Source organism: Neophocaena asiaeorientalis, unplaced genomic scaffold (genome assembly GCF_003031525.2).
Source record: "Neophocaena asiaeorientalis asiaeorientalis breed wild unplaced genomic scaffold, Neophocaena_asiaeorientalis_V1.1 scaffold395, whole genome shotgun sequence".
NCBI lineage: Eukaryota > Metazoa > Chordata > Mammalia > Artiodactyla > Phocoenidae > Neophocaena > Neophocaena asiaeorientalis.
In genome coordinates this window covers 477,535-500,675 of record NW_020172274.1, presented here as the reverse complement: position 1 = coordinate 500,675, position 23,141 = coordinate 477,535, and the positions used below count along the sequence as shown (strand labels likewise).

Below are 23,141 nucleotides of genomic sequence, written 5' to 3'. Positions count from 1 at the left end.
GGAGGGTAGTATAGTAGCAAAGGGAAAAAATTCTTAAATTACAATGGAGACACCTGGCTATCAGATAAACAGCCAAACATTACTTGCCTCTTGATATATCATAAAAGGTACATAGCATCACCTCTGAAATGTTCTGCCAAAAAAAAATTAACCTAAACTTAAATAGGACTTTAGATCCATTTTCCAGTTTAAAGGAAATATAAGAGATTACGAAGCAAGTTAAATGACATCATGAGGGGCTTCCCTGGTGGCGCAGTGGTTGAAAATCTGCCTGCTAATGCAGGGGACATGGGTTCAAGCCCTGGTCTGGGAGGATCCCACATGCCGCGGAACAACTGGGCCCGTGAGCCACAACTACTGAGGCTGCGCGTCTAGAGCTTGTGCTCCGCAATGAGAGAGGTCGCGGCAGTGAGAGGCCCACACACCACGATGAAGAGTGGCCCCCGCTCGCCACAACTGGAGAAAGCCCTCGCACAGAAACGAAGACCCAACACAGCCAAAAATAAATAAATAAATTTTTTTAAAAGATGACATCATAAGGAAACAATAACACTAGATCCACAAGATAAATAAATGCCCTAGTTGCATTAGGAAGTTGGTATCATAAAAAAATGAATGAGAAAAAAAGGGGGGGGCTGTTATTAAATATTTAAAAGGTACAATATTCACATTCAATATACAGTCCCCAACTAGACACTGGTTTGAATGAACCATAAAAGGCACTTTGGGACAAATAAGGAAATCTGGCAAACTATGCAGTTTATATGTATGATAGTACTTTGATTATACAGAAAATGTTTCTATGTTTTAGAGATGATTATTGAAGTATTCAGTAATTAGTGATTATATATATATATTTAATTAAACATGTTTGAAATTTTTTAAAAAGCAAAAGAGGGTTAAGCTTGTCATTTGGTCCTTCTGTACAAAAGGAAAGGAAATGCTTTTTCAAAATAATATTTTTTTAATTTTTCCAATATTAAAGAGGAAAAGTTAACTTACTAGATAGTATTTTATAAGTCTGACAGTTTTCACCACAATGACCACACGTTAAAAGCAAATGTTATACAAACACACAATGCATTTTTAACTGAATGTGCTGTTAGCTTATTTGGAACCACATTTTGGAATTACCAACAAATTTTTAAAAACAAAGATACAAAAAAAAAAGAGAGAGAGAGTGAAACTAAAACAGTAAGTTGGGGGCTAGGGGGAGGTAAGCAGGATGGAACTTACCTTTTTTGATATCATTCCAGCACCTGCATTGCGTTTTAGATCTCGGACTATGCTGCATTCCATAACAATAAACTCCTCTAGCTGTTTGGGATGGCATAAACTATTGAAAGGGTGACTCCAAAAAGTGTTGCCATCAATATCTGCAACTAAGAATAAACAAAGAACATTAAAGAACAAAAGAACTGAAGTATTTCAAAAGCCATTAAATGCAGTCCCAGGTGAACGACCAGAGCGTCCGAGCCCGCCTCCAGGGTTTCAGCAGCAGCAACCCAGCAGGCAGATTTCACACACTCAGACTCCACCTATACTTTCATCTACAATGGCGGCCCCAAAAGCCATGTGGCTGACAGGGTCTTGGTGCTCTGGCCAGGTGTCAGGTCTGTGACTCTGACGTAGGAGAGCCAGGTTCAGGACATTGGTCCAGCAGAAACCTCCCGACTCCACATAATATCAAAAGGCTTTGAAAACTCTCCCAGAGGTCTCCATCAACGCTAAGACCCAGCTCAACTCAACAACCAGCAAGCTACAGTGCTGGACACCCAATGCCAAACAACTAGCAAGACAGGAACACAACCCCACCCATTAGCAGAGAGGCTGCCTAAAACCATAATAAGGTAACAGGCACCCCGAAACACACCCCACACACAGTACTGCCCACCAGAAGGACAATACCCAGCCTCGTCCACTAGAACACAGGCCCAGTGCCCTGCACCAGGAAGCCTACACAACCCACTGGACCAACCTCAGCCACTGGGGGCAGACACCAAAAACCGGGAACTACAAACCTGCAGCTTGTGAAAAGGAGACCCCAAACACAGTAAGTTAAGCAAAATGAGAAGACAGAGAAACACACAGCAGATGAAGAAGCAAGATAAAAACCCACCAGACCAAACAAATGAAGACGAAATAGGCAGTCTACCTGAGTAAAAAATTCAGAATAATGATAGTAAAGATGATCCAAAACCTTGGAAACAGAATGAAGAAAATACAAGAAATGTTTATTTAACAAGGACCTAGAAGAACTAAAGAGCAAACAAACAATGATGAACAACACAATAAATGAAATTAAAAATTCTCTACAAGGCATCAATAGCAGAAAAACTGAGGCATAAGAACAGATAAGTGACCTGGAAGATAAAATAGTGAAAATAACTACTGCAGAGCAGAATAAAGAAAAAAGAATGAAAAGAATTGAGGACAGGCTCAGAGACCTCTGGGACATTAAACACACCAACATTCGAATTATAGGGGTTCCAGAAGAAGAAGAGAAAAAGAAAGCGACTGAGAAAATATTCGAAGAGATCATAGTTGAAAACTTCCCTAATATGGGAAAAGAAATAGTTAATCAAGTCCAGGAAATGCAGAGGGTCCCATACAGGATAAATCCAAGGAGAGACATGCCAAGACACATATTAATCAAACTATCAAAAATTAAATACAAAGAAAAAACATTAATAGCACCAAGGGAAAAACAACAAATAACATTCAAAATCCTTATAAGGTTAACAGCTGATCTTTCAGCAGAAACTCTGCAAGCCAGAAGGGAGTGGCAGGACATATTTTAAGTGATGAAAGGGAAAAACCTACAACCAAGATTACTATACCCAGGAAGGATCTCAGATTCCATGCAGAAATTAAAACCTTTACAGACAAGCAAAAGCTAAGAGAATTCAGCACCACCAAACCAGCTTTACAAAAAACGCTAAGGAACTTCTCTGCACAGGAAACACAAGAGAATGAAAAGACCTTCAATAACAAACCCAAAACAATTAAGAAAATGGCAACAGAAACATACATACCAATAATTAACTTAAATGTAAACGGATTAAATGCTCCAACCAAAAGACATACACTTGCTGAATGGATACAAAAACAAGACCAATATATATGCTGTCTACAAGAGACCCACTTCAGACCTAGGGACACATACAGACTGAAAGTGAGAGGATGGAAAAAGATATTCCATGCAAATGGGAAACCAAAAGAAAGCCGGAGTAGCAATTCTTATATCACATAAAATAGACTTTAAAATAAAGACTATTACAAGAGACAAAGAAGGACACTACATAATGATCAAGGGATCAATCCAAGAAGAAGATATAACAATTGTAAACATTTATGTACCCAATGAAGGAGCACCACAATACATAAGGCAAATGCTAACAGCCATAAAAGGGGAAATCGACAGTAACACAATCACAGTAGGGGACTTTAAAACCTCGCTTTCACCAATGGACAGCACACGCAAAATAAAAATAAATAAGGAGACACAAGCTTTAAATAATACATTAAACAAGATGGATTTAATTGATATTTATAGGACATTCCATCCAAAACAACTGAATACACATTCATCTCAAGTGCTCACAGAACATTCTCCAGGATAGATCATACCTTGGGTCACAAATCAAGCTTGGTAAATTTAAGAAAATTGAAATTATATCAAGTATCTTTTCTGACCACAATGCTATGAGACTAGATGTCAATTACAGGAAAAAATCTGTAAAAAATACAAACACATGGAAGCTAGACAATACACTACTTAATAACCAAGAGATCACTGAAGAAATCAAAGAGGAAATCAAAAAATACCTACAAACAAATGACAATTAAAACATGACAACCCCAAACCTATAGGATGCAGCAAAAGAAGTTCTAAGAGGGAAGTTTACAGCAATACAATCCTACCTTAAGAAACAAGAAACATCTCAAACAAACTAACATTACACTTAAAGCAATTAGAGAAAGAAGAACAAAAAAACCACAAAGTTAGCAGAAGGAACAAAATCATAAAGATCACATCAGAAATAAATGAAAAAGAAATGAAGGAAACGATAGCAAACATCAGCTGGTTCTTTGAAGAGATACAGAAAACTGATAAACCATTACCCAGACACATCAAGAAAAAAAGGAAGAAGACTCAAACAACAGAATTAGAAATGAAAAAGGAGAAGTAACAACTGACACTGCAGAAATGCAAAGGATCATGAGAGATTACTGCAAGCAACTATATGCCAATAAAATGGACAACCTGGAAGAAATGGACAAATTCTTAGAAATGCACAACCTTCCAAGACTGAACCAGGAAGAAATAGAAAATATGAACAGACCAATCACAAGCACTGAAATTGAAACCTGATTAAAAATCTTCCAACAAACAAAAGCCCAGGACCAGATGGCTTCACAGGCGAATTCTATCAAACATATAGAGAAGGGCTAACACCCATCCTTCTCAAACTCTTCCAAAATACAGCACAGCGAGGAACACACCCAAACTCATTCTACGAGGCCAACATCACCCTGATACCAAAACCAGACAAAGGTGTCACAAAAGAAGAAAACTAGAGGCCGATATCACTGATGAACACAGATGCAGAAATCTTCAACAAAATACTAGCAAACAGAACCCAACAGCACATTAAAAGGATCATACATCATGATCAAGTGGGGTTTATCCCAGGAATGCAAGGATTCTTCAGTATACGCAGACCAATCAATGTGATACACCATATTAACAAACTGAAGGATAAAAACCGTATGATCATCTCAATCAATACAGAGAAAGCTTTCAACAAAATTCAACACCCATTTATGATAAAAACCCTGCAGAAAGTAGGCATAGAGGGAACTTTCCTCAACATAATAAAGGCCATATATGACAAACCCACAGCCAACATCGTGCTCAATGGTGAAAAACTGAAAGCATTTCCACTAAGATCAGGAACAAGACAAGGTTGCCCACTCTCACCACTATAATTCAACATAGTTTTGGAAGTTTTAGCCATAGCAATCAGGGAAGAAAAAGAAACAAAAGGATTCCAAAAAGGAAAGAAGTAAAGTTGTCACTCTTTGCAGATGACATGATACTATACATACAGAATCCTAAAGATGCTACCAGAAAACTACTAGAGCTAATCAATGAATTTGGTAAAGTAGCAGGACACAAAATTAATGCGCAGAAATCTCTGGCATTCCAATACACTGATGACAAAAAATCTGAAAGTGAAATTAAGAAAACACTCCCATTTACCACTGCAACAAAAAGAATAAAATATCTAGGAATAAACCTACCTAAGGAGACAAAAGACCTGTATGCAGAAAATTATAAGACACTGATGAAAGAAATTAAAGATGATACAAATAGATGCAGAGATATACCATGTTCTTGGATTGGAAGAATCAACATCGTGAAAATGACTATACTACCCAAAGCAACCTACAGATTCAATGCAATCCCTATCAAACTAGCACTGGAATTTTTCACAGAACTAGAACAAAAAATTTCACAATTTGTATGGAAATGCAAAAGACCCTGAATAGCCAAAGCAATCTTGAGAAAGAAAAATGGAGCTGGAGGAATCAGGCTCCCTGACTTCAGACTATACTACAAAGCTACAGTAATCAAGACAGTATGGTACTGGCACAAAAACAGAAATATAGATCAATGGAACAGGATAGGAAGCCCAGAGATAAACCCACATACATATGGTCACCTTATCTTTGGTAAAGGTGGCAAGAATATACAATGGAGAAAAGACATCACCTTTTATAACTGGTGCTGGGAAAACTGGACAGGTACATGTAAAAATATGCAATTAGAACACTGCCTAACACCATACACAAAAATAAACTCAAAATGGATTAAAGACCTAAATTTAAGGCCGGACACTATCAAACTCTTAGAGGAAAACATAGGCAGAACACTCTATGACATAAATCACAGCAAGATCCTTTTTGACCCACCTCCTACAGAAAGGGAAATAACAACAAAAATAAACAAATGGGACCTAATTAAACTTAAAAGCTTTTGCACAGCAAAGGAAACCATAAACAAGACCAAAAGATAACCCTCAGAATGGGAAGTATTTGCCAACAAAGCAACTGACAAAGGATGAATCTCCAAAATATATATTCAGCTCATGCAGCTCAATATCAAAAAAAAAACCATGGGGGACGGTAAGCTGGGACGAAGTGAGAGAGTGCCATGGACATATATACACTACCAAATGTAAAATAAATAGCTAGTGGGAAGCAGCCACATAGCACAGGGAGATCAGCTCAGTGCTTTGTGACCACATAGAGGGGTGGGATAGGGAGGGTGTGAGGGAGATGCAAGAGGGAGGAGACACAGGGATTTATGTACATGTATAGCTGATTCAGTTTGTTATAAAGCAGAAACTAACACACCATTGTAAAGCAATTATACTCTAAATGGAATACAACTAATAAAAATTTAAAAGTTCACAGAAATCTTTCTTCAAACAAAAAAATACAAGGATAACTTATTAAAAGCTTTAAAAATTCCAGTATTTTAAAAAACTGTATGGTAAAAATTTTAACCACTGTATAGTACTTTTTTAAAACAACGTTACTAAGAATGCTTGATAAAATTAACAACATTAACAAATTATTACTGCTTGCTGGAGAGAACTGTCAAGGCAAATAGCTTCGAAAACTTACCTTGTAGGGTATTTGGATCTATGAGATGGATGACGCTGGTTACTCGAATACACACACAAATCTGGTTCATGTTTCCCAGGCTTTGTGCCAGTTTTGGAGACAGACAAACAACATTATCCTAGGCATAAGAACTAACATTTAGTATGAAGGAAATCCTAATTAACAGTCTCCAGTAAACAATCATCAATGTAAAGCTGATCCAAGTGCATTTGCCCAAACCAAAATGTCATTTTTAATTCTATGTATCAACAAAGGGCCTAAAAAACAGAATCAGACCTTAAAGAAACAGAAAATAAGCTACACCTTCTTAAGATGGGAATATCTGTCTTAATAAAAATGCTTTAAAAAATATTTTCCAGATCCTTCACCAAACTATTTTGTTTCAATTTTATTAAAGTGTGAACGCCTGCTTTTTACTCTATGTTAATATAGTTTACATTCCAAGCAAAGTATTATAAACACCAGAAGGAGAGTGATTTTCTAATCTATTTGTGCCTTCATTTAATCTCTATAAAAATTAATTTCAGGGACTTTCCTGGTGGCACAGTGGTTAAGAATCCACCTACCAATGCAGGGGACACGGGTTTGACCCCTAGTCCGCAAAGGTCCCACATGCCACGGAGCAACTAAGCCTGTGCACCACAACCTGTACTCTAGGGCCTGCATTCCACAACTACTGAAGCCCGTGCCCAGAGCCCATGCTCTGCAACAAGAGAAGCCACTGCAATGAAAAGCCTACACACTGCAACGAAGAGCAGCCCCCGTTCGCCGCAACTAGAGAAAGCCCTCATGCAGCAATGAGGACCCTACACAGCTAAAAATAATTTAAAAAAAAAAATAACCATTATTAAAAAAAAATTAATTTCAGAGGAGCCACGTGTTCCTCCTTCTTGTCTACATGTACCAATATGAAATCAAAGATCTAATGCCCCCTTAAAAGCACATATGCCTATGTGTGCATCAGGAAGTATTACCACCAATGTGGTTTACTGTTTTTAAGCTGTTATTGAAATATAAAAAGGATCTGGGTTATATTTTAAGCTGTATCTATTCACAAGCCTCCCCCACTGAAGGAACATTCTGTGCCTCCCTAATGGTACCTAGTTCAGTCCTTTTCCTTTTTTTTTTTTTTAACTTAGTAAGTCTCCAAAGATTAATAAAAAAACTTCTTTACACTGTGTATTTATCCAGATACCTGTATGAGTCTCTCAAAGCACTTAATACACATGGCCTAAATATGCCCTCACACCTAGATTCATATTTCTCCAGTTTTGCACCAGGAAAATGTTCACCGTTTTAAACTAGGAGTCTGCAAATAAGATCCTCAGGCCAAATTTTTGTAAATAAAGTTTTGCTGGAACACAGCCTCAGTCCTTCATTTACCTATTATCTATGGCTACTTTTGTGCAACAACAGCACAGCTGAGTAATTGCAAAACCGATTATATAGCCTAAAAGCTGAAAATATTTACTATCTGGCTCTTTACAGAAAAAATTTGCTGACTCAGTTTTAAGCCATCATTTCATCCCTGGTACTGTGCTACACCATAAATTAGTGGTAACTTTAAAGCCTCAGAGTCACAGACCTAGACACAAATCCTGGCTTCATCATTTTGTAGTTATGTAACTTTGGGCAAGTCATCTAACCCCCCCAAGCTTCAACTTCCTCATCTTCAAATGATGATATGACTTACTCCCGTTGTTATGAGACTTGAAGAGGTGAAATATACTTATAATAATAAGTATAAGAGATAATAACTTTATGTAGAATGCTCACAATAAATTATGGCATTTATTATTAGTGATTTAAACATGGACATGCAAGTTCCTATGTGGCAGAGACCTCTAGTACTTAATCCTTAACACACAGCCTTCTATACAATAGATCCTCAATAACTATTTGTTGAATTTTAATTCATTTATATTTTTGAAGCAGAGTTTTACCTTAGTACAATTAATGAAATGATAATCTATGTCTTAAGTGTTATTCAGATTATATTTTTAAAATCACAAGGATTTCCCTGGTGGTGAAGTGATTAAGAATCCACCTGCCAATGCAGGCAACATGGGTTTGAGCCCTGGTCCGGGAAGATCCCACATGCTGCGGAGCAACTAATCCCGTGTGCCACAACTACTGAAGCCTGCGTGCCTAGAGTCCATGCTCCACAACAAGAGAAGCCACCGCCATGAGAAGCTCGTGCACCGCAACGAAGAGCTGCCCCCCGCTCACTGCAACTAGAGAAAGCCCACGTGCAGCAACGGAGACCCAACACAGCCAAAAATAAATAAATTAATTTTTTTTAAAAATCACAAAAATAATTCTGTGATCTCCTTTCCACAATACTGTTTAATTTTATCATGCCAAAATCCAGTTTGCATATATTCCACAAAGTGGTTCACTGATAATTATTTTAAAGTAATTTCCTATATTCAAAGTTTCACAGAACTGTTAAGTGTCCACTAGGACTGCAAAGTTTAAGGAATTCGCACCATAAAAACTGCAACCAGGCCTTTTAATTAGTACACCAAAAATTTATAATTTTAAGCATGATTACTTTTAAACATCTTTTTAACATGGCTGAAATGTGTCAGCAACCATTAAGAAGGAAGTTTTCTAAATGTTTAACCAATCCCAGAAGGAAACCAGGACCTAATAATTACATATAAACCGATTAAGAAGGACATGGATTAAGCTGGGCTTCCCTGGTGGTGCAGTGGTTCAAAAAAAAAAAAAAAAAAAAAAGAAAGAAGGACATGGATTAATTAAATGAGAAAAAGTACCTTGCATATTGGAACAATTTCCACAGAAAAAGTGCTTTTGTAATTGTATGTGTTACTATGGACATCCTGAGAGATCAGTCTCTGTGAGGCTTTGTATCTGTTAAGAGAAAAAGTTAATCATATAAAAAAAGAAAGGTCCTTACTTGTAACAAGTCTCGAGAATATAAATTTTCATCAAAACAAATCATTACTGTCCAAGGTCTGAAACAGCAGATGCCTGCTATGGTGAACCCTCATTTCGTCCACTTCATTTAAAAACCTTCACCAATCTGACTGCACCCTACCTATTTTCAACTTTACCTACTGAAAACCTCCAAAACATGCCCTTGGCTTAGACCAATCTAGTCTACATATAGCACCCATTAAAAGCCACACTAGGGCTTCCCTGGTGGCGCAGTGGTTGAGAGTCCACCTGCCGATGCAGGGGACACGGGTTCGTGCCCTGGTCCGGGAAGATCCCACATGCCGCAGAGCGGCTGGGCCCGTGAGCCATGGCTGCTGAGCCTGCACATCGGGAGCCTGTGCTCCGCAACGGAAGAGGCCACAACAGTGAGAGGCCCGCGTACTGCAAAAGAAAAGAAAAAGAAAAAAAAAGCCACACTAATGCCTGCCCAAAGTCATTGTTCACACTAATCTCACTTTTCAATACAAACTCTACTTTTGAAAATGTCCCCATTTTATGAGCTTAAGTTCTTCCTCTTCCATGAAGTTTCTCCCCAAAGTCCTCTACCCCCGTTTTTCTTCTCGCTTATTTAAACATATTCAATCAGTGGTTCAGTACTACAGTGCTTACTATTGTGGGGTGAGGTCTAGCTCCCCAAAGAGATTGTTAATGCTCTTTGGCTAATACTTCCCTTAAAATGGCTAATCCAATAAATACTTACTAACTGTGTAAGTATCCCTACTATAATTTAAATATTTTAAGATAGGATGCCAAAGCCTGAAGAATGGATGTGACCTAAGTTCATTCCCAGTTCCCTGGATTTAATCACATGTACGTTCAAAACATACCTAGTGGGAACTGTACACTGAAGAAATTCTACCATCTTCTGAGCATGTTGTTTTGAGGAATAATAGAAATCCAGACCATCTTTTAAAGAAAAAAGCCATGTTAAAATAATACCACAAAGTAAGATTTTCCTCTGCTAACATGACTATACCAAAAATTCAATGCATATTAAACAATTACAATATTCTAGCCATAGCACAGCAGGAATACCGTTATCACTTAAAGGCTTGTTTGACAAAAGGATAGACAAATCCGATAAATACTAACAAAACAAGATGCCCAATTTAAATTTCAGACAAAATAAAATTAAGGTTAAAAGAAAACAATATTAAACAGAAGGATATTTTATGTAATAAATGGAACAATCTACCAAGAAGACAATAGGAATTCATCTAATAACACAGCACTGAGATGAAGAAAACAAAAACTATTAAAAAGAATAAAATTAACAAATGTTAATACACATGCAATCATTGTGGGAGACGAGTATAAGACTATCAAAACCAAAATGACCAAAAATAGGGAGGATACATAGAACTTGAAAAACCAAGTATCAAGGTTGATTTAATTGACATTGTAGAACATGGTCCCAAGAAAGACTATTATTTTCAAAAATTCATAGAATATTCATAAAATAATCACATCTAAGAATTTTAAAAATTCAATAAATTCCAAACAGCAGAAATTACTACAATGTTATCTGATCACAATGCAGTACCATTAAAAATAAGCAGCAAAGAGATAACTAAAAGCAAACTACCTGCTAAGAAATGTTTAGAGATATTCTTCCAAACAACTCAGCTAACTAGGAAGACTAAAATAACTTCGAATAGCCAAAACAATTTTGAAGGTGACCAAAGTTGTCAGGAATTTACACTTCCCAATTTCAAAACTCAATAACTTTAGGTAGTCAAGACAGTGAGGTACTAGTATATTAAGGATAGATTATATAGATCTACGGAACAGACTTGAGAATCCAGAAATAAACCCTTACATTTATAGTCAATAAATCTTTGACAGAGGATCCAAGGCAATTCATTGGGAAAAGAATAGTCTTTTCACTAGGAAAACAGGCTATCCACATGGGAAAAGATGAATTTAGACCCTTACACCATGCACAAATATTAACTCAAAAGGGTTAGACTTAAATATAAGAGCTAAAATTATAAAACATTTGAAAGAAACAGGAGAAAATCCTTCTGATATCAATTAGATAAGAGTTCTTAAACATGACACCAAAAGCATGCTATTTAAAAAATGATAAATTAGACTTCAAAATTTAGAAGTTTCACAATTCAAAAGACACCATTTCATGCAGGCATCACACATCCTAATTTCAAAATATATTACAAGGTTACAGTAATCAAAACAGTATGGTATCGACAAAAAGACAAGTCTATAGAATCAATCCACACATACACAGTTAACTGATCTTCAACAAGTGTGCCACAAATACATGGTGGGGAAATGATAGTCTCTTCAACAAACGGCATTGGGAAAACTGGATATCCACATGCAAAAGAATGAAATTGAACTCATCTTACAAAAATCAACTCAAAACAGATTAAAAAGACTCAAATGTAAGACCTGAAACTATAGAACTTCTACGAGGAAACATACAAAAAAAGCTTCATGACACTGGTCTTGGCAATGATTTCATGGATGACACCAAAACAAAAACAAAAATAAACAACTGAGACTACATCAAACCCAAAAAGCTTCCACACGGCAAAAGAAACAATCACCACAGTGAAAGGGCAACCCTACAGAATTGGAGAAAATATTTGCAGACCATGTATCTGCAAAGGGGTTAATCTCCAAAATCTATTAGGAATTCCTACAGCTCAACAGCAAAAAAAACCTAATAACCCAATTAAGCAACAGGCAGAGGAACAAGACATTTCTCCAAAGAAGATGTGCAAATGGCAAATAGGTATATGAAAAAAGCTCAATGTTGTTAATCGTCAGGGAAATGCAAATCCAAACCACAATGAGTTTACATTTCACACCTGTCAGGACGGCTATTACCAAAAAAACCCACAAAAGACAATTAGTACTGGCGAGAACATGGAGATACTGGAACCCTTGTACACTACTACGGAGAATATAAAACTGTGCAGCCACTATGGAAGATAGTCCAGATGTTCTTCAAAATATTAAAAATAGAACTACCATATAATCCAGTAATCCTATTTCTAGGTATTTATCCAAAAGAAGCGAAATCAAGATCTCCCATGTTTACTGCAGCACTATTCACTACAGCCAAGATGATGGACATTTAGGTTGTTTCCACAACAGATGAATGGTTAAAATGTGATATACACCTCCAATGGAACATTATTCAGCCTTAAAAAGGAAGGAAATTCTACAATGTACAAAAACATGGACTAACCTTGAGGACATTATGCAAAGTGAAATAAGCCAGTCACAGAAAGACAAATACTGCATGATTCTACTCATATGAGGTATCTAAAATAGTCAAATTCATTGAATTAAACAGTGGAATGATGGTTGCCAGAGACGAGGGGGAAATGAGGAGTGACTAGTTAATGGGCATAAAGTTTCAGTTAAGCAAGAGATTAAGCTCTAGAGATATGCTGTATAACACTGTACTCACAGTCAACTATAATGTATTATACACTTAAAAATTTAAGAGGGTAGATTTTATGTTAAGTGTTCTTATCACAATTTTAAAAAAAGACCCCATTAAGAAAATGAAAAGATAAACTAGGAGAAAATATTTACAAATCATATGTGATAAGGGGCTTGTATCCAGTGTACATTTTAATAACTCTTACAACTTCAGACAACCCAATCAAAAACTGGGCAAAATACTTAAACAGCTATTTCACCAAAAAAGATACAGAAATGGCTAATAAGCTCATGAAAAGATAATCACCATCATTAGTCATTTGGGAAATGCAAATTAAAACCACAATGAGATACCACTTCAAATTATCCTCTAAAACGGCTATTTATAAAAAGAAACAATAGCAAGTGTTGATGAGGATATGCAGAAACTAGAACCCTAAAACACTGCTGATTGGAATATAAAATGATACAGCCACTTTGGAAACACTTTAGTGTTTCTTAAAAAGATAACTATAAATTTACCATATGACTCAGCAATTCTACACCTAGGTATGTACTCAAGAGCATCAAATAGCTGAGATACTTGGTGAGAAAAAAAAGAAATATGCAATGGGTAGTGGAAAAAGACAGCTTTAAGTACCAGCTACAGAGCCAATATGATACTCAGAAAATTTATTAAGTCTACATATTAGAAACTGAAAATAAACTAAGCTTTCAATTAATTCAAACAAAAAACTAAAGAAAGTAGAAGGGAAAAAAATTGTATAACTATGTATGGTGATGTATGTTAACTAGACTTAATAAGGTGACCATTCAGCAATATACACAAATATTCAATCAATATATTGTATACCTGAAACTAATATAATGTTTTATGTCAATTCTACAATTCTATCTCAATTAAAAAAATTTTTAAATAGAAGGATTAGTAACAAAAGCAAAAATTAAGAAAAAGTGAGACTTTCTTGATAAAACTAACTCTTTGAAAAAACTAGAATAGACAAAACTTTGGCAAATCTGATGGGAACGGGGAGAGAGAGGAAGTGAAGGAAGATGAAAAAAGACAAACAACATTAGCAAAAATAAAGAAGATACAACGATAGTTATGGATGAGATTTAACACTATGATATATATACCACGTTCAATTTTATGCCAAGTATGTGAAAAGCTAGACGAAATGGTGAATTTCCTTGGAAAATGCTATTAAAATTGATTCAAGAAGCAGTATAATACCTGAAAGACTAACGTCCTAATAAAGGAGTTGAAGAGCCTTTACACCCTTTCCTCATACCAAACTGGATGGCTTACTGGGCAGGTTCTTACAAAACTTCAACATGTTGATTAACAGTATGCAGAAAGAGGGGAAAACTCCAACTGTTTCAATGTCACTAACGTAACTGATAGCATGATGGGACAGAACAGTTTAAATATAACTTTGTATGCATATGTATCAGATAGAAATCTCAACAAATATTCTATTTAGGGGTGAAACACCGAAAGATGGTAATGCCTGATACATTACCACTCAGTGCTATTCTCCACTCCTAGCCAAAGGGGAAAAAAAGAGGGAATAATACTGCAAAGGAAGAAATAAAACTATCATTGTGTACAGACAATAATTTACCTAGTAAATTATCATGAATATATGACACAAGAATATAATGTAAACTATTAGTGATTAAGAAATTTCAGAAAGATCAACATACAAAATCAACAGTTTTCCAAAATACTAGCAATAATCACTTAGAAAATATAATGAAAACAGTTGCCATCCACAATAATAAGAAGCATAGAATAGTCCAAAAAAACTAGAAACATTCAAAATCTTCACAATGAAAACAATAACATGTCACTGAAATACAGAAAAGAACTAAATAAACATGATTATGCACCAGGCACAGTTCTAAGTGCTTTACACAAATTATTTAATCCTCACTATAATCCTATGAGGTAGTGTTATTATCATCCTCTCTATTCTATTAATGGGAAAACTGAGGCTCAGAGAAGTTAAATAACTTGCCTAAGGTCACACAGCAAAAAACTGGTGGGACACAGATTCAAATTCACAAAACTTGGTTCCAAAATCCATGCTCTTACTCACTATCAACCAAGGTTTACAAAAGAATTAATAAAAGGGCACATACTATAAAGTATAATTTACATACTGTAATAAAAGCAATGGGACAAAATAAACCAGAACTGAGCCATGTGTACAAAGGAATTTAGTATATATAAGAAAGGAGATATTTCAAATCAGTGGGGAAAGGACAGACTACTTGGTAGGTAAGTATTGAGACAATGCAAGTTAACTTTCTGGGAAAAACTCTTACCAGGTAAGATTAAAGATCCAAAAGTAAAACAGAAATTTACTTTCTAAAAATATCTTTGGAGTATAAAAAACTTTCCTATGTAAGACAGAAAGTCATAAGCCATAGCTATACAAAACTAAAAAATGAAAAATTTAGGGCTTCCCTGGTGGCGCAGTGGTTGAGAGTCCGCCTGCTGACGCAGGGGACACGGGTTCGTGCCCCGGTCCGGGAAGATCCCACATGCCGCGGAGCGGCTGGGCCTGTGAGCCACGGCTGCTGAGCCTGTGCGACTGGAGCCTGTGCTCCACAAAAGGAGAGGCCACAACAGTGAGAGGCCCGCGTACCACAAAAAAAAAAAAAAAAAAAAAAAAAAAGAAAAAGAAAAAGAAAAAAAAATTTAGATGATAAAAGACATGAGACATTGTTAAGAAAGTATCTGCTCTCTCAGGCTCACACTCAAACACATGCTCTGCATGCTCCTCTCTCTCTATATGTAGTAATACACACACGTAATGAGATTGATATACTAAATAACAGACACAAAATATGTAAGGAAAAAACAGATATATGCAGAACAGACAATTCACATTAGATAAACATAAATGACCAGTATATATGAAAATGTTAACCCTCATTAGTAATCAAGGAAATGAAAATAAAAACAAGATGCCTTTATTCTCTTCATCAGAACAGCAAAACTTAGAAAGTCCAATACAATCTTATGCAGTGTTGGCAAGTGTTTGGAAAAACAGAAATTCTCACAAGTGATTGGACTGTAAGCTGGCACCATTTTGGAAAACAATCTAGCAGCACATATATAAAATTTAACATTTGCATACTTTTGCCTAGTAATTTCAATTCCTGAACTCAGTCCCACAGAAAAACCACTATGCACAAACATAAGGATGTTTATTACAGTACTGTTTGTAGCAACAAAAAAACTAGAGCATCTTGTAAACCAGTTAATAGGAAACAACTAAACAATTAAAAACATACTGATTAACAAATACACAACCATAGTGGTTAAAAATAATAAAATAGGATTATATGCAATGACGTGGAAACATTTCTAAATATATTAAGATGGCAAGTCACAGAATATTACAGAACAGTCTCATATGAGGGAAAACCAATGCTATCACAATTCATATACAGAGTACACATTGTAATACCTTGTTTTAAGGGGCTACATCTGGGAATAACAAGTGGATAAATGGGACAGAGGTCCTTTATTCATATATACTTTGTTTAAATTTTTACAATTGTTATGATTTTAAAAACAAAGTTACAAACAAACAAGCAAACAAACAAAAGATTCATTTACATCAAATCAAGAACCAGTAGGGGGAAAAAAAATAGATTAAGTCCTCTGGATGAAAAAAAGGATTGTTAAACTTCCAGCATTTTTGATTTTTAAAGTGACTGCAAAGGTATGTACCAGAATGTATCCAAGTCTTTTGCTACAAAAAATTCTGTGTAAGGACATTTCTGCCCTGGTGATGAACGATAATCAGAGTTTTCTGCTTCCTTTGCTAGAATATTAGGATCCCCTAATCCCCAAAAGTTACTCAAAACAAAGTTACTCAGAACAAAGGTGTATTTTTGCCTGATGGCTAGCCACAAATATCCAGGCACCATGTTAAACAGGCTGCAAAGTACCTTCCCCACAATAAGTATTCAGTAAACTATGTTTTACAAATTTAGACTGTTAACCTTATAGTGGTAATGCACTCAAATCAGATACAAAGCTTAAAAGATTTTCTCCAGGTGACATAACTGATATTCACTTCTTCCCATTTAAGGACCTAAAATCACGCTTCTAATTACTTTCCTCAAGACATATGAGATAAATGACTAACAGATCAGTAACAGAGGAGCTTACACTTTTAAAATAAGTAGTACAAGAATTTGGTCATTCCTTCAAGAATAGCTATCTCTAAACCTGTACTTTAACAACCAGGAAAATTATACACATGTCCTACAACTAAAAATATTAACTTTTAGCAAGAGACTTAAGAGTTTGCTAAGGAATATTTATTTTTTCTATTATTAAAGAAATATTTATCCATCAGCTAGTATATAAAAGTGTGCTACATCAATAGTAAGTGCTAAGACAGAACACGCTGTGAGGAGCCATTATGAAATTACACATTTTTAAATTCCATCTTCAAGAAATCTAATTATATCACTTGTATATCACTATTTATTATTACTGAGTTTAGCCTTTTGATTTAATGTATCCAGCACAAATGCTGCTAGGCATATGAAAAACAAAAATATTACACAGATCTCAACTCACAGATCTCAAAACTAATTTTCTTTCAATCAGAAAACTGACCTCTACATAAAATAAGTTTTTGATGAATTTCTATCATACCACTTTACATTCTATTAATGTAGTTACTGGTTTACTCATCTGGTAGCTATTTCGTGTAAATTTCAATTAAAATAGAAAAAAATTAAAAATTCAGCTCCCCAGTTGCACTAACCACATTTCAAATATTCAATAGCTACATATGGCTATAGGCTACCATACTGGTTGGACAGTGCAGATAAAGAGCTAAGATTTTTTTCTTCCTAACAGAAATTTCTTTTGGACAGTACTATTCTAGATACTATCAGTAAAGATAAAAGACTCCTTAGGATAGCTGCAATAAAATTCTGACATCATTTCAAATGCTTTAAATTTTAACTCACCATGAATGTCTTTGATACGAAGTGTATTCTGGTACATGCCATATTTCAAAATCAACTGTTCCAGATAGTAGAAAGTTTTTTTGTGCAAAGTCTAAACATAAATGCATTATTGGATTAATAAATGAAATGCAAAAAAAAAGCCATCTACAGATATAGGACACTGATTTTTAAAACAAAAACAACCTTTAAAGATTATCTAAAATGTGGCAGTGATCTCTTTCTAAAGGTGAATGCCCCAGAGACCTGGAATATCCCTACTGCCTGAACGATTTGGAAAGAGGGGAAAGGAGAAAGTTTTACTCGCAATTTATAACCGACAAAGATGAAATACAAGATGGAGGATTCACACATCATCTTTCTCTCATTACCTTTTGCCTGACTTGAACCACAGCCTTCCAGAAATCCTTAGCTTCCACTCTGTGGCAATCTCCACACATCTGGGGCTGAACAACATAATCCACCACAAACACTTGCTGAAGGATAGCACCATTCATCACCTGACAAAGAAAACCATCACACTCCTTCATTCTTTCCTTTCTGTTTAATAACATAGTTTTCTTAAAAGAAGATCCTTCAATATTTAACTTAAAATCTTCTTCCATGAATGCTTTGAGGAAATCAACAACAAATGAGTTACATTTAAAATCCTAAGTCATACTATTTCAAGAAAGATATATAGGTTTAATCCATAGGATTTATTAGATTAACATTTCAAATTTACCTTTAGTTGAAGTGTTGTAAGGATATTTTTTGATGAATTTTCATAGCTATATATTCATGTATATGCGTGTGTGTGTATAAAGTTCTTCCTTAGGAGACCAAGAAAACTCTCAAAAAAGAAGACATTCCTTAATTTAATTGTCCCCAAACATAGGCAATCATCAGAAATCACCTGGGAAGCTTTAATAGATTCCTGGATCTTACATCCAACTGAATCCAGTTTGATTCAGTCACTGTGAGTCAACTGATCAGCCAAGTTTGAGAAGCACTGCCTTAGCTCATGTTTTTACTTCAATCTTATTCCAAATAAAAATGACTTTGAGAAGATTAACTTAGCCCACTATCATGAACAATGGCTGCTTACTATCAACCTGATCATCTGTGCAGATGATCCAAAAGAAAACAAAGGGTTAAAATTAAGAGTGCATTTGTTTCCTTTTAAGCTGTTCAAGTCATAATATAATTTACCAATAGCCCCTCATTTTCCTACCTATACTTTTTTTTTTTACATCTTTATTGGAGTATAATTGCTTTACAATGGTGTGCTAGTTTCTGCTTTATAACAAAGTGAAGCAGTTACACATATACATATGTTCCCATATATCTTCCCTCTTGCGTCTCCCTCCCTCCCACCCTCCCTATCCCACCCTTCCAGGGGGTCACAAAGCACCGAGGTGATCTCCCTGTGCTATGCAGCTGCTTCCCACTACCTACCTTACATTTGGTAGTGTATATATGTCCATGCCGCTCTCGCTTTGTCACAGCTTACCCTTCCCGCTCCCCATATCCTCAAGTCCATTCTCTAGTAGGTGTCTTTATTCCTGTCTTACTCCTAGGTTCTTCATGACATTTTTTTTTCTTAAATTCCATATATATGCGTTAGCATACAGTATTTGTCTTTCTCTTTCTGACTTACTTCACTCTGTATGACAGACTCTAGGTCTATCCACCTCATTACAAATAGCTCAATTTCGTTTCTTTTTATGGCTGAGTAATATTCCATTGTATATATGTGCCACATCTTCTTTAGCCATTCATACGATGATGGACACTTAGGTTGTTTCCACCTCCGGGCTACTGTAAATAGAGCTGCAATGAACATTTTGGTACATGACTCTTTTTATTATGGTTTTCTCACAGTATATGCCCAGTAGTGGGATTGCTGGGTCATATGGTATTCTATTTGTAGTTTTTTAAGGAACCTCCATACTGTTCTCCATAGTGGCTGTACTAATTCACATTCCCACCAGCAGTGCAAGAGTGTTCCCTTTTCTCCACACCCTCTCCAGCATTTATTGTTTCTAGATTTTTTGATGATAGCCATTCTGACTGGTGTGACTACTACTGACTACTACTACTACTTCTGACTACTACTACTGACTACTCTTTTGCGTTTCCATACAAATTGTGAAATTTTTTGTTCTAGCTCTGTGAAAAAAGCCAGTGGTAGTTTGATAGGGATTGCATTGAATCTGTGGATTGCTTTGGGTAGTAGAGTCATTTTCACTATGTTGATTCTTCCAATCCAGGAACATGGTATATCTCTCCATCTATTTGTATCATCTTTAATTTCTTTCATCAGTGTCTTATAATTTTCTGCATACAGGTCTTTTGTCTCCTTATCCTACCTATACTTTAAACCATGCTGAGAAAATTATGTATAGCTTACCTCTTTCTGAATAGTTAGTTTAACCTTAAGTCTCTTAGAATGGGGCTCAGTCCAAACAAAGCTTGCATCTACAAGCCGTACCTTCAACAAAACACAAACAAAAAGAAATGTCAGTTCCCCTCTGAGGAGAAAAGAAATTAGAGAATAACTCATTAATAAACAGATTTCATAGATGCTTAAGGAATCCATGATTAATCTACCCAACATCACCAGTTTAAAAAAAAAAAATTATCATCAGAGGTATGGCAACAAAAACAGCAAATAAAGGGAAAATCTAATGACTATATTAATGAAACTGGTATAATTCAAGCAAAAATTAAAATACTTGCATAGAAAAAAACTCCTTTCCCCTAAAAACAGTATACAGTTTTTTGAATGGAAATTATACTTTTTAAAAGAAAACAAAAACCTGATGACCTCATCATCTACTAGAAATCTCATGAACAAAGGTTTCTACTTTTATTATTCTCACTATAATATGTATGTGGCTTAAAAAAAAAAAAGAATGAACATTCATTACAAGGAGTCTCACGCACTGAATACTGAATCCACAATGGTAACTCACTGCTAAATCAGCAGAGGCCAGAAACAGTTGGCCATATGTGACAAATTGAATGTAGCTCAATATGGCTAAAATGGGTGTTTTGAGGAAGGGGGTGGGAGAACAAAAATGGAGGTTGTTTCAATAATTTGGGCAGGAGTTGTAGCTGACCTGAACTGAGGGGTCGGAAATAACAGCAGCAGAAAGATCCAAGCCAAGAGCTATTTAGGAGATAAAATCTATAGGATTTAATAATAACTGGATATGGGAAGGAAGAAAAGAAGATTCTAGAATGATGGTCAAGTATCCAGCTTGGGCATCTAGGTAACACTATTTTTCTGACACAAATAAAAAACAGATTAAATGGGGAGGAATGTGCTATATTTGGTTTCAGACATTTAAGTTTAAGAGGATTTATCTAAGATATCCAAGTGAAGCTATTCAGTGGATAGTGAGATATCTATTTGGTCTGGAGCTCTATGGAGAAATCTGAGCTGTAGATAACAGATTTGGGAGACGTGAGCAGGCAGGTAATTTTATCAAGACCTTTCTGGTGAGAACTAGATAAGCTAGTATAGGTACAGCCATCCAGAGTAAAACCCTCCTCATTCGACTGGTTCCCTAAAGCAAAGCCTAGTAGTCAACAAGCGACACCAGGTACAGAGGGTGACAGAGAGCTTCTTATTCCCTCAGCCTCCATCTGCATTCCCCATTCCTCAGCCTCACCACACCATCTGTCCTCAGACAACCAGGACTAATCCATCTTATGGAGCCCTTTAATTCTTCTTTACCATTACCTCAGTCACTCCCTCATCTCCCACACTCCAATTTCCATATGGTTCCACATATGCCCTTTTCCTTTTTTTTTTTTTGCAGTACGCGGGCCTCACTGTTGTGGCCTCTCCCATTGCGAAGCACAGGCTCCGGACGCGCAGGCTCAGTGGCCATGGCTCACGGGCCCAGCCGCTCCGCGGCATGTGGGATCTTCCCAGACTGGGGCACAAACCTGTGTCCCTTGCATCAGCAGGCGGACTCTCAACCACTGCACCACCAGGTAAGTCCACATATGCCCTTTTCTATCCCATCTAACACTCCTCCCCAAATCCTGAAAACCTTTTACTGGCCTCTGGAATTCAACATTCACTAACAACAAAACCTCCAAAATCCTCAATCTCTTTCCTGAACATTCCCTTCACCTTCTAGATCTCCTAATTATATATATTGCTCTCCCTGCAGCTAATTAGAAGTAATGACTGATTTTTTTTCTCATCTTCTCAAACTTTTATCATTAAAGGATCCCAGGATTCAGTCCTGAAATTTCTCCCTTTCTCTAAACTCTCTAGGAAATCTCATCTAATATTATAGCTTTAAATACCATCACACCCAAAATTTATTATCTCTGGTCTGGACCACTCCCTTGCTCATTTATCCAGCTCCCCACTATTTCTACTTCCATGTCTAATGGACATCTAAGCACCACTTTGAGATGAGCTTTGATCTCTCCTGCCTGACCTGCTCCTCTTTTTTTTTTTAATTTTATTTATGTATTTATTATTTATTTTGGCTGTGTCAGGTCTTAGTTGTGGCATGCGGACTCTTAGCTGCTGCACTCATGCGGGACCTAGTTCCCCGACCAAGGATTCAACCTGGGCCCCTTGCATTGGGAACAAGGAGTCTTACCCACTGGACCACCAGGGAAGTCCCCTGACCTGCTCCTATTAAAGCCTTTCCTACTTCACTATCAGTAACTCCCTCCTCTGGCTGATCAAGTTAAGAACCATGGAAGTCACCCTTGACTATTCCAACGCATAAACATACATCCAGCTTCATGAGTTAACATCCTACTGACTACCTTCAAAATACAGCCAGAACCTGTCCACTTCTCACTTCCTCTACTACTGATCCAAATATCATTTCTCATGATTACTACAAGCGCTTCCTAAAGGTGCCCATGCCCCTCACATCTACTCTAAACACAGCCAGAAGGAAGCTGATAAACTGTAAATCATTCATCTCACTCTTCTGCCCTATACCCTGTATACCAGCAGTCCCCAACCTTCCAACCTTTTTGGCACCAGGTACCGGTTTTGCAGAAGGCAATTTTTCCACAGACGGGGGTGGGGGGTG

General features: G+C 36.4%; 1 protein-coding gene across 2 annotated transcripts in view; it reads right to left on the bottom strand.

The window, feature by feature from the left end:
• Positions 1 to 23,141, bottom strand: part of NMD3 (NMD3 ribosome export adaptor) — a 75,584-nt gene that overhangs the window by 46,602 nt on the left and 5,841 nt on the right. For both annotated transcript variants that reach the window (XM_024763637.1, XM_024763645.1), the window contains exons 5-11: positions 20,474 to 20,554; positions 18,453 to 18,581; positions 18,085 to 18,175; positions 10,488 to 10,566; positions 9,477 to 9,573; positions 6,697 to 6,814; positions 1,237 to 1,382 (exon numbers count right to left, since the gene is read on the bottom strand). In XM_024763637.1, coding sequence (XP_024619405.1) covers positions 1,237 to 1,382; positions 6,697 to 6,814; positions 9,477 to 9,573; positions 10,488 to 10,566; positions 18,085 to 18,175; positions 18,453 to 18,581; positions 20,474 to 20,554 — 741 coding nt within the window. The remainder of the gene's footprint in view (positions 1 to 1,236; positions 1,383 to 6,696; positions 6,815 to 9,476; positions 9,574 to 10,487; positions 10,567 to 18,084; positions 18,176 to 18,452; positions 18,582 to 20,473; positions 20,555 to 23,141) is intronic.